The following is a 12699-nucleotide window of genomic DNA, read 5'->3' as shown; positions in this document are numbered from 1 at the left end:
AGCTTACGTAAATGCATGAGGTGGACCGAAGTTCAGGGTCAATAAAACTATGAAGCAGCTCCTTAAACTGTGGTCAAATCTTGATTAAGTTACAAACAAAAATTATGAATATTCTTTAAAAGAATCAAAGCATGATGTTATCACAACAGTGATGAGACTCAGTTTCATCTTTTCATTTTCCCCCTTTCTGGAGCCTTGCAGTGAGTCTCATTTTCTCCTCTTTACTGCTGATTTCTGCCGGGAGTTTCCATGCCTCCAACCCATCTGATCACATCTGTACCAGCCTCTCTCTCTCGAAGAGTAGAACTTGACAGATTTTCTTCCCACCTCGCTTCTGGGACTCAGCGGGAAGACCCAGACCCTGTCTCTCCACTGCGTTCTGGCGCAGCATCTGTGTTTAAAGCAACTTGCTTGAGTTTTTCATCTGTTCCTTGTTGCTTTCCTGAGAGCTATCTCCCGTCTTGCCTCTCTCTGAATATACCCTTTCTCCTGTGTCTCGGAAGCTTTCTTTCCTCAGATCACGTGTTCCTTTCTTCCACTGTCTGTTGCTGTAGGAATCTCCTTTTAGTGATTAAAAGCAATTAGCAGGCAGGCTAAAGCAGTTTCTTACCAGCGTAGGTCAAGTTTTGTGGCACTTCTTAGTTCACCACAGAAGTTCCTATGCTATTACACTTCACTTTAGCCAAAAAGGCTAAGAAGCAACCCTACCCACCTTATTCCTTGATACCAACGTCAAGCGTTATTCTATTATTATTATTTATTCTTCATGCAAGTTGACGGGAATTGATGTTCTTCTTATCCAGTAAGCATTATTCTTTCATAGTAGACTTATCTACAAGGTGCTCAGAAGTGCTAAAAAATATTTATAAAAATATTCTTTCTCATACAATATATCCCTTCATCAACTGGAAAACAAACAAACAAACAAACAAACACCAGTGATTTCAAGGCAAACATCCTAATATCGAAGTAAACATCTAAAAATAGCTTCAGTTAGACAAATTAATACTTATTGATCTTTTTATTTTATTGGCTTTGTATAAGTTTCTTTGCGATTCATTCTGCCACTTTTACTCTGACTGCACAGGGCCTCACAAGGGAAAAACAAATAGTGTTCCTGAGTCAGGTTTCTAAACGCTCTTATGCCTGTTGATAGACCGACCGTCCACATTATCTATTTCTGGTTACTTCAAGCAACCAACCGTAGGGACTTTGAGGTGTTTCTTTCAAGGTACCTACTTCTCTCCACTGCATAGGCGAGTGTGGTGTCCTACCTTTGAACTCTTGGATTGCACCTAAGGTGGGTGTCTAAATCAGTACAAATACGTCTACTATGGTGAGTCATTATCTACTATAAAATGATTTTTTGAGAGAGGTGATTCTGCCCCTCTACTCCACTCTGGTGATACCCCACCTTGAGTACTGTGTCCAGCTTTGGAGTTCTCAGCACAAGAACGACATGGACCTGTTGGAGCAAGTCCAGAGGAGGGCCACAAAGATGATCAGAGGGCTGAAGCACCTCTTCTATGAGGACAGGCTGAGAGAGTTGGGGCTGTTCAGCCTGGAGAAGAGAAGGCTCTGGGGAGACCTTATAGTGGCCTTCCAGTACCTAAAGGGGGCCTACAGGAAAGATGGAGAAGGACTTTTTATTAGGGACTGTAGCGACAGGATGAGGAATAATGGTTTTAAACTGAAAGAGGGTAGATTTAGATTAGATATTAGGAAGAAATTCTTTACTCTGAGGGTGATGAGACACTGGAATGGATTGCCCAGAGAAGTTGTGGATGACTCCTCCCTGAAGGTGTTCAAGCCAGGCTGAATGTGACTTTGAGCAACCTGGTCTAGTGGGAGGTATCCCTGCCCATGGCAGGGCAGTTGGAATTGGATGTTCTTCAAGGTCCCTTCCAACTCTAACCGTTCTATGATTCTGTGACTCTGGAAAAATTAAATTATCTGAGTTCCAAGCATACGTACATTTACCAAAGAGTTATTTCATTCCTGGATTAATGTTTATGCTGCTTATTGAATTAAGTAACCTTCCTTCAGTATAGATGAAGATAGTCTGGAAGCTTTAGACTGAGATCAAAGATTTAAACAGAGGTTTTGACAAAGTGCCCAGCAAATAAACAAGTGAATAAAGTGGTAGGGAAAGGAAAGCCCGGGGCTTTGGCGACTGAAACTGATAAATTAAAACTGTCTCCAGTGGGTGACACTCTTGTACATGGGTGTGTATGTGGAAGATTTAGGGCTAGAATTTTCTGTTGCTATAAATTATGGAATATAAAAGAAGGAATTAAGCAGCATATGATTCTGGAGGAACTTATGGAGTCTCCACTTTTTTAAAAATGTTATGATAGGAGTAGTGAAGTATAAAAAGCAGAGAGATAACATCTCAAAATTTTTTCTCACAAAGAAAGCAGCGAAATCCAGCAGGATGTGTATAGATGTGGCATTTATTAGTGATGCCTTCTTCTCTCTTTATTTTTGATGGCTGCTGGTGCTTACAGGGCAGGGACTCGGGTGTACAGGAAATGTGAAGAGCATGGTTAAAAGGTGAGATGATCACAGATTACATTATCCAGACACACCAAAGTTATTCCTTTGTGAATAAGCAAACTGGCATTTCGTTTCCTTGTGGTGTACTGTACTGTGATGTGGCACCATCTAAAATCAAGTTTCTGTTCTGTATGTTCTACTCACACTGCAGAAAAATCATCTTTGTCTAAGAACAGAAATCATACATGGTTTTCCTCCAGCTCTGCCATTTATGAAAGCAAAAGGAGCTTGTGAGAATCTCTTTTTCTAGTGTACCAAACATGAAACATATAGTAGTCAGTCAGTGAACTCATGGTGCAGAAGTTAGTGACAATAACTTGATGATAACTGCCTCTGGTAGCCACTTGCAGCGTTAACACTAGACAGATATGTTATCCTCATGTCTCCTTTCACAGAGCCCTACACTGTTAGGGTTATTTTGGCATTGTCCAAAGTTCAGATTTTGGTATAAAAAGAAAAACACCGCTTCCTGATAACACCTACATGATAGACAGCCAATGTTCCTTTGTCCATGTAAGCATTGTAGACAGAGGTAATAAAGCATGTTTTGGAATCTCTGTTTTTCACTTGGGAGCAGTAGCACAGTAAAAAGCCACTACTCTGTGCCTTTAGAAAAAAACAACATTTTAATTATTGCTAAATTTCTTTTGAATCTGTTATACAAATTAAACGATCCAGATATTACAGTGACGATTACCACAAAAACCTTTCCCATGAGACTTGTAATAAAAAAATCAAGTTATATAGCCGAGCTAGCGTATACCATAGCACATTTGGTTAGAATCCAGTTTTGTGAATGAGCAAAATGCTGCCTTTCAACATCTTCTGTGTCACAAATACTGGAGGAGAAATAAAGCAGTCTGTGGTCGTTTCCCTTTAGTGGTGCTGGTGCAGTGTCTGGTTCCAATAGACACTCACTTGATCGGACACCCACTGTATCCCACACTCTGTGGCACTCTCAAACACAAAGCAGGCAACGACGGCATTTTGATTCACCAAAATAGGAAAATGATCAATCCTTCAAATATAAGGGATTTGTCAGGAGAAACAAGGCTTTAAATTCGGTGCTTAACAAGTAAATACTTTCGCCTGACACATATTGCCTACCCCAGAGAGTCGCCCTCTATGCTCGGCACTACGGAAGAAAGTGTCCTTGCACCAGATTGCTTGAAAAAATATATTTCAGACCATTCTGGAATATGAAAAGCCAGCAGACCCGTGGTAGTGTCCTCACTGCAGCCTGGTTTGAGGTGGTTAATACAATCTGGAATAGTACTTAGCTCTCAGGTGTGGGTGTAATCACACGTCTGCTGCCTGGAGGTAGGTAGGCACCATGCTGGAAGGGGACAGCCGTACTGCTGCCCCTCGAACTTCAAAAAGGGTCCTTTTTTCTTCTCTAGATACCAGAAATACTGGCTTTATTTCATTTGCATTCAAACCACTGTCAGGAGGTACAGAATAAACAGAAATCTGCTGCTAAGCTTTTTGCTAATAAAGTCTTGCAATTTTTTATGCAGCACAAGCCATTCTGATTTTTAAAAGGTATTACCAGTATGTTTCATGTTTTGTGAAATCAAGGTGTTAAGTTTTTCTGCAAGTAATAAAAAGCCCTGTCGATTTTGACGTTTCTCTCTAAACACCTGTATGGACTTTGTCCAATGCATATTATGGAAGTTTTAATTTATGTTCCTTATTGCTAATCTGGAAAGGAAAACTTCTTCATTGTTTCCTTTTTCAGTCACAAATGTACTGGTTTAGGAAACAAAGAACTCTTTCATTTTAATATTGTGCTGATGTTATAACGTGGCAAGATCATTTGTTATTTTACTGATGATTTTCTATAATTAAAGTACCTTCATGAAAAAAAAATGGAACTGCATATATAGAGTCTGATACAGCAAAAAAGTGTCCTTGCTGTTGAAGACGAATAGCAAAAAAATCTGTGCACAGTAAATGCACTGGAACACACTTCCCTGTGACTTCCACTACTTAGAGAAATAGGATTAAACTTGCTTCCAGAGACTTCGACTCCCAGATAAGACCGAATTCTTTAATGTCATAGAAAATGCCGAGGTAGGACATCTTTCTAAAAGATCAAATGAACAGTGAGCGAGCAAAGACGGTTTAGATGCACTTCTAACCTGCTTCTAACTTTTCCCGTGAATATAGAGTAGGGCTCAGAAACAATCTGTTGTAAATTCTTCAGCCAATTAGCTGAGTGAGTTACCACCGTTTATAATGCGCAGAACGTGGAGGCTCTTTTGCAGTTGCGCCGAGTTGGATTGTTAATAACAGGAAGCTAGCACTTCTCAGTACAGTGGATCAGCTACACGTGAAAATAAATGTAAAAAACCTGGAGGGGAATGGCAGCAGACTGAGATTAGCCTTTATTTAATTTAGCATTTGGGGGTCCAACACACAAATGAGCGTTTTAGTAGGCTTCATGGTGGAAGTTGCTGTCATTTGTAAAATATTCTGGCCAATTAGCTAATAGTGTGCTTGGATTTCTCCTGTTTTGATACAGTAATACTAAGTACATTGTGAAGCCCAATTATACAAATCATCCCCATATGCCATACCAGTCTTTCTTTATGAACTGTGTTTATAAATCCTGTGTGAGGAAATGTGTACTTCAGCAATTTAGACCATGTGTAAAAACATAGCCAATAGGATTGTCAAGAAAACAAGTTCCAGCATAGGAAATCCTAATGTGTTCCGCTAAAATAACACGAGTGTGTTGTGTTGTGTGAGTTTTCTGATTAAATACATATTACTTTATAGTGCTTAACCTGCACAGGTCCTTCCGTTTCCCTTTTTTCTTCTTTCTTTCTCTCTTTTTTTTGTAGGATCCAAATTTGGAGTTTTTGAGGAAATTTGGAATTGGGCTAGTCTCAGGAACAATAGCCTCAATTATTAACATTCCTTTTGATGTTGCAAAAAGTAGGATTCAAGGACCACAGCCAGTTCCTGGAGAGATCAAGTACAGAACCTGTTTTAAAACTATGGCAACAGTCTATAAAGAGGAAGGGTAAAACATTCTTATTTTAATAAATGTCCAGACCCCTGTTTTAGTTCATATGGGTCCATAAAACCATGTTGTTATATTTCAGCTTTGACGAGGACCATTAAACCACCCTGAATTCACGTATCAAAAGAGCACAATGTAACAATTTGAAAATGTATTTTTAGAATTACAAGGAGATATCCTCCTACTCCATGTGAACTCTTACAAAAGACTTACAAGATGATTATTGGCTTGTCTAAGTTTATGTTCCACAAGTAAATGCTTGGTATATCTCCTACGTAATTTTTTTGAACTCTTCATTTTGTAAAAGGGAAATATCATCAGAAAACAGAATATTTCCCAATTTAATCTAATTGTAATTATACAGAGGTCTGTACCTTTAAAATGACTGCTGAAATAATTAAACTGGGGACGGATTCTTGTGGCAATAACGCTTTTCCAACTTTTTAAAATATTTCTCAAACGGGGACTGAGTTGTAGCTTTGATATTCAATTATAGCAGTCATTTTGTCCATGTATGCAGCTGTTGTTAACAGACTTGTCTTGAAAGTAAAACCATCTCACTGATTAAAGTCATATTTCTGATTGGCTAGGCTCACAACATAGCTTTTGTGACTGAACATTGATTAACTTTTTCTCTTCATCTGATCTGCCTCTGTAAAATGTTAAAATCCAGATACTGCCTGCTATTGAACGTGTGTAATTTCAAATAATTGCTTCTAAGTGCTCTGCCAGCATTTTAACAAACACATGCTAAAATTCCATTCTTCTTTTAGAGTAAGAATATTGTTTGAAATGTTTTGTTTGTTTTTCTTCTGCTACAGATTTCTGGCTCTGTACAAAGGCTTGGTTCCCAAGATCATGAGGCTCGGTCCAGGTAATTTTCCCTCTGTCATTTCTATATTGCTTTTGTTCTTGCTTTCTCTTCCCGTTTTCAGCTTCTTGACAAAATGTAGTTTGCATCAGTCGAGTAACTGAAACGGTGTACCAGAAATCATCAAAATCTCTTTCACTTTTGAATGATATCTTTTGGCAATAGCATAGTCTAATAGTATCATAGATGGATTTGGCTAAATATGTGTCTGAAAACATCATATACACATCAGATGATTGACAATCCAAGTAACTGCTGGCTTGTGCAATTGCTTTATTTGTGAACAAGCCAAAGTGCATCCATGCAAATGCCAGAACTGTAAAACCTTTGGAAGTGTTTCTTAAAGCTTCCTGTTCTTTCGAATGTGATTTTTTGTTTTCACTACGACTATTCTGTACCTATGTAAAGTCACCTTAAAATGCAGGTTCAAGTCTCTCCAGTATAAATGCTCTCAACTAGTCAAGGCATAGCCCAGGCATATCAAATTCCAGTTACTTTCTTCTCCTGTGCTCTGTGGGGGCTGTAAAGAACAGACATGAAAAGGCCGATAGCACGAGCTGGGAAGAGACTTGCGTGGCCCCAGAAGGCTCAGAGGACAAGGATAACTTAAAAATGGGTTTTAAGCTTAAAAATGGGTTTTAAGCTTAAAAACCCCTTCTCAACTAGTTGTTACTCCAAATGAGGCAGCACAGTGGTTGAGACCTAGATCTTCTGCAACTTTTAGACTGTTTTTCCCTGACTGGTTTTGATTAATCATGAAAGCAAAGCACTGGGTCCTTAGACTTCGCCAGCCCACAGAGGCAGCCTGTGTCAAAAAAAGCAGAAGCCCCAATTTGAACAGTATCCCATGCCCGTGAAATTGTATTTCCAATTGTGGAAGGTGATTTAATAGGCAAGAACACACATGGTTAAAAGCAAGCAGGTACAGAGTCTGTTCTGCAGTATAAAGGAGGCATTAGGTTTGTCTGTAAATGTTTGCATGCCCAATCCGTCTGGCTGAGTGCTCAACCATGCCTGGTTATTGTGCAGGGTAAAGGAAGAAGGTGGGGAGGGGAAACAAGGCAGCTAGGGAGGACTCCGGAGCTAACAGCCTTTTCCCTCATACTCCAAAGATACTAAATTACATCCAGGACAAAGAGAAGGCAGGGTTTCGCTTCCCCAGTACGCGTTAGCACAGCAGATTTTGGAAGAAAGTTTTCCATCTTACAAATGACTATGCGTTCTGGCCCAGATCCAGCAAGTCATTTAAGTGTGCACTTCGTTTTAAACGCTGCTGCGGTCCCATTGACTGATACAAAGATTTGGCTTTCTGATGAAACAATAATGCAATCTTTATTGTGACTGGAAAGGTAATTCCTTCTTTCAACATGTAAATGCTTTCAGGAAAAGAGATACACAAAGGGGTCACACGGTATGAGAACTGGAATCAGCCTTGATTTGAGTTCAAATCACATCTTGGACATTGTGTCTATGATTTGTTTGTTGGTCAAAGCCCTTTGCAAGCTTGTGTTCTCTCTAGCTGTCTGGGAGTTGCTGTTCATGGACGATTTTGAGTTTGATGATGGTTCGTTAGGATAAATAACATGGGAAAACTCATGTGGTCGTTCTGTGTGCCTGGTAGTCTGCGCCCATCCCATCTACCCAGAAAGGTCAGCCCGTTCAGCAGAAGACTTGTTTGTAGAGGTGCCACTCTAACCTGCTAACTGAGCCAACAGGTGAAGGCAAAGGAAAGAAAATATTTGTGCCCCAGTGCTGGCACCCACAAGTAGCACATTGTAACAGACTTTTACTCCTACAGCCTGGAATCTGATTCTCCTTCCCCTTCTTCTCCAACTCGGAGCTTCTCTGTATGCTTGGTTATATATATATATGTACACCTTCTGAAATGTTCCCTTCTTTAGCTCATACAGCAATTACAGGCCAGTTACAGAAGGGCTTTAGTCTGGCTTCACTAACAGTAAAGATACTTCATGGCATTCAAGCTAGGATTTTATACTGTTGTCAGTTCTAGCAGATGATGCCATTTCATCAGATCGAAACTTTGCCTGTGGATTCACAGCCAGGTACAGGCACAGGAAGATTATACTCACTTCAATTCTGTGATCTTCTCCTTTAGACATGGTAAACAAACAGCTGAAAACCTTTGTTGAATCTTACCTGGGAGCACTTTCATCACCCTGGTGATGAATTTTTCTCATTCCGCCACTCAAGTTGCTCTTTCCTTGGCCAAATCTAACTCTAAACAAACACACAAATACAGGCGTATTCAGATTGCAAGCTTCGCTTGTAAAAGAACAAAGAAAAATATTAACCTTGAAAAAAAGTTAGGAAAAATCACACTGAGGGTGATTTTGATTTAATATTCAAGCTTTTCACATCAACTTTATGGTCTAATATTAAGTAAAGTTGGTATGGTTTAAGAAATGGTGAATTTTTAATGAATTAGGAAATTAGTGGAATTATCCATTTTGCAAATAAGGCTTTGCCATGTCCTGGTTTAGATTACACACTACAAATGCTCTACAAAATCTTAAAAATATCGAATTTTGTATGTAGTAAAATAATATCCTTTCTTCCAGGTGGTGCAGTGATGCTTTTGGTTTACGAATATGTTTATGCATGGCTTCAAGACACAGTCGATCACAAGTAGTGCTTCTGAAAAATTTTCTTTTTAAAATTATATGCATTCTAAAATACACTTCAATAAAGTAAAAGTGATTCTCATCCTTTATGGTGCTGAATGCTCTCAGATTACACTGACGTTAATATAGTTCAAAACAAATTTGGTCTTCAGATCCAAGAAAACATTTAAGGACATGCTTTTCTGTACGTGCATAAGTAAATAGCACAGTTGATATTTGCAATTGTTTTACTGGATCAAGAGAAAATATAAAGGAGACATACAAACAAGTTAGTTTTTCAAGGACAAACTGAAAAATCTGGACACTGAATTATACTATGTGGTCAATAGACTTTTTAAAAGGTTTCAGCTGAAATGGCAAGGTAATAACTTTCAGGGGATTTTGAAGAAAAGAATGAAATAATCCTGTGAGGCCAGATACTAAGCTAGTGTGAAGTGACAGCTCCATTGTCTCCAGGTTAAGCACATGACCCAAACTCTGCAAACTCTTGCGTCAGTCTTGGGTCCAGTTTCAATTCAGTCCAGTACAATTTCAACATTGATAAGAAGAGCTGTTGGGAGTCAGGATAGAAAAAGGACAGCATGACTAGCCACAACCTTGAAAACACACATACTGTTAATGTCCTACTTGTTCTTAGCCACAAATCTCACTCAGGTCACAGAAGATACTGAAGATAATTAGTCTGAATTAAGTTAAATAAAAGTGCAAAACAACTGTAGGAATCATGGAAGAAATGAGTAAATAAATTAACAGAAAAAAAATACTTTTAGGCATATGAGATTTTACTGTGAATGTTTTATCCACCTTCATATATTATTGTTTAAAGAGCTGTCCTGTGATAAAAATGCTCAGTGCACCTTGACTCTCCCTTTAGCCTTTCATTACCACCAGGGGATGGAGAAACAATATTCTAGACTGATAGTACATATGCAGTCGTAATTAGGTAGCCATACACCTCAAAGAAATGCACCTTGCTATAGATGCTGCTCTAAAGCTAAAGTTGCTCCTTTTCCCAGTCACTGTACATATAAATAATATTGCAGTGATGTACTCCTGTCTTTACTATTTATTCTAACCAGCTCTGTGAAATACAATAATTTCTGTGCTATTCTGTGCTGTGCTAATTGAAGACGTTGTTTTAGTTCATGCAGTTGTGCTGCTTTACAGTTTCTTTTCAAGAACTCTTTAAATAACTTAAAATTACACATTATTCTGTTATAAAGATGTTCCCCCTGTCTAAACGTGGTGTATCGTCAATGAATGCATACCTTGCAATTGATGAAAGTTTCTGTATCGCCTCATACTGCATTCACACTCTTAACTTTAAATGTTCTTCCTCTTAAGGAGGTACAAACCTTTTTCCCAGCAATCCTAAAGAAACAGCTTTCCAGATTGTTACTTGAAAATGACAGTTCACATGTGAAGTCTCGTCTCGCAACTGTTTTTAATGCATTAGAAAAGCAACAAAAAGCTAAAAATAGAAACGCATTCTCAGCACTTTCAAGGATGCTTGTATTGACATGCTCAGTAAACCTCTCTTTTGCCTAAATTTGACGACAGCGACTTCTCATACCTATGCTACTTCATAGTTAAAATCAGTAAAATTAGCTCTCTTACAGTTTATAATTTTAGGGCAAACGTTCCTTGTTGTTGCTTTTCATTATCGGTACTTAGCCAAAGAGAAGACACTACTAAGATAATTTTGAAAATTAAAAGCAAAACGCTTTATAATTAGTCATTTATTAATTTAGAGCATTCAAAATATAAAAATAAAAGGCTTTAAACATACTGTATATACATATATAGCCTTTGGTTTTACATCCTTTCCAACATGAGTTTTTTTTCAGTTAATAGCTCAGCCTGATCTTTGGTAAAAAGAGAACCATTAGAAAGTAGAAAACACAGCATTGTTTTAGGAAAAAAAAAACCGTGAGCGTGCCAGCCCAATCCCCCATCACTCCTGGTGTATCATGGGTTCTCAATCAGTTTTACACCAGAGGACTTCTCTACCGGGACCAAGAAAACACAGTGGGGCTGTCATAGAAGGGAGTACTAGGCTTCCCTGATTCCTTTGAAAACATTTGACACTCTGGGAATGGAGTGTAAGCTTTTTGGATTAAAAACTTAAATTCTGCGCTCACATGTACTGCATATTTCCCAAATTAATCCATTCATCTCAGTCAGTTCACTCCAGGTTTATACCCCTGTACCTGACAGCGGCAGTTGACCCTTGTTTATTATTTTAATTTAAAAAAAAAAAATCCCTTTTCCCCCTTTGTTTATGGTAAAGTGGCTTAAAGTTGTGTGGCTAATTAGCTACCATGTTGTGTTTTTCAGTTTACCTGTGAGTATAAGCAGGGAAAAAAGTCCTTGAGCAAAGGAGTATTCTGCATCGTGGAATTTTAAAAAAAAAAAAAAATTTTGGGGGGGTGAAAACTCACACCAAAAAAAATCCATCACAGGCAGTTCACCAAGAGCCAAGGCCAGGTACCTTTGCTGACTTGGAGCAACACTTTCTGCACGCAGCCCCACTGGCTTCCCACTTGGGGGTAAGGTATTATATACAACAGGCAGATGCGCAAGGAGCTGTACCTAAACAAACAGAAACAAAAACGGTCCATGATGGTGTTTTCCCACGTGAGGAATAATCAACATCGTGTCCTGTCCTTGCTTTATAAATTATCCCGATTCAGCTGAGGACAAGATAATGCAAACAACCGATACAACCTAAGGCTCTGTCTCTCCAAGTATCTCCCAAAACACACTAAAGCCTCATGGGAATGTCAGAAAAGATGACTTTTATTCCAGAAATGACCTCTTGTTGCTCGGGAGAAATTGGAAAACTTTTAAGATAAGCACACTGTTACAGGCTCGTGAATTCTTCGAGCTCAAAAAGTTGTGCTATGGAAGGCTGCTCTTCTTTTTTTTTTTTCAATTTTTTTTTTTCCTTTCATGTACCTTGTTTGTGCTGTATGGGTAACAATAAGTCAACTTACTCAATAATTCTATAATCCAGTAAAACAACAAGGTTGAAAGCTAAAATCCTGTTGCCAACTTAATCATTTGTTGACTCATGATCTTTTTCTTATCTTTTTTTTTTTTCTCCATTTTATTTTTAGTGAAGACCTTGTCTGGAATTAAACCTGTTTCTTTTTCATGGTATTAAGGCTCATCTTATTTCAGCTACGACTGCATGAAGGCAGAATAACATCCGTCATGTCACTAACAGTGTGGCAGGGTGGAAATGCACTTGTGTGCACGTTACCTTTAGTGGTTCCAAAGAAACATTCTTTAAAAAGTGTTCTACTGAATAACAAGGGTTTCAGCATCTCGCTAAAGCTAAACAGCTGTTGAATGCCTTTGAGGCTGAAGAATACGGGATCAGATCTGAGATCAGATTTTTCTTTCCTTGGGGCCATAATACAATACCTGTGTTCTTTATAGATATAAATACAGTTGCAGTAACTATTTTTTAATGCAAAAAAAGCAAAGGTGGCAGCAGCCAGTTGAGTCCATCTATATTGCAGTGGATGGACTGTACGTAACATACGTACTGGTTACTTAGATTGTTATGAAAATTTACCCACAGCTGTCTTGACGAT

General features: G+C 38.6%; 1 protein-coding gene across 2 annotated transcripts in view; it reads left to right on the top strand.

Moving 5' to 3' along the window:
• Positions 1–10646, top strand: part of SLC25A21 (solute carrier family 25 member 21) — a 260560-nt gene extending 249914 nt beyond the window's left edge. The window contains exons 8-10 of one of the 2 annotated variants that reach the window (XM_074585185.1): positions 5403–5584; positions 6406–6458; positions 9035–10646. In XM_074585185.1, coding sequence (XP_074441286.1) covers positions 5403–5584; positions 6406–6458; positions 9035–9105 — 306 coding nt within the window. In that variant the 3' untranslated portion in view covers positions 9106–10646. The remainder of the gene's footprint in view (positions 1–5402; positions 5585–6405; positions 6459–9034) is intronic. The other variant, XM_074585186.1, reaches the window with a different exon arrangement.
• The last annotated feature ends 2053 nt before the right edge of the window (positions 10647–12699 follow it).

Source organism: Larus michahellis, chromosome 4 (genome assembly GCF_964199755.1).
Source record: "Larus michahellis chromosome 4, bLarMic1.1, whole genome shotgun sequence".
In the NCBI taxonomy this organism is placed as follows: domain Eukaryota; kingdom Metazoa; phylum Chordata; class Aves; order Charadriiformes; family Laridae; genus Larus; species Larus michahellis.
Note: the sequence above shows the minus strand (reverse complement) of the source record. Positions and strands in the feature narration are given on the sequence as shown.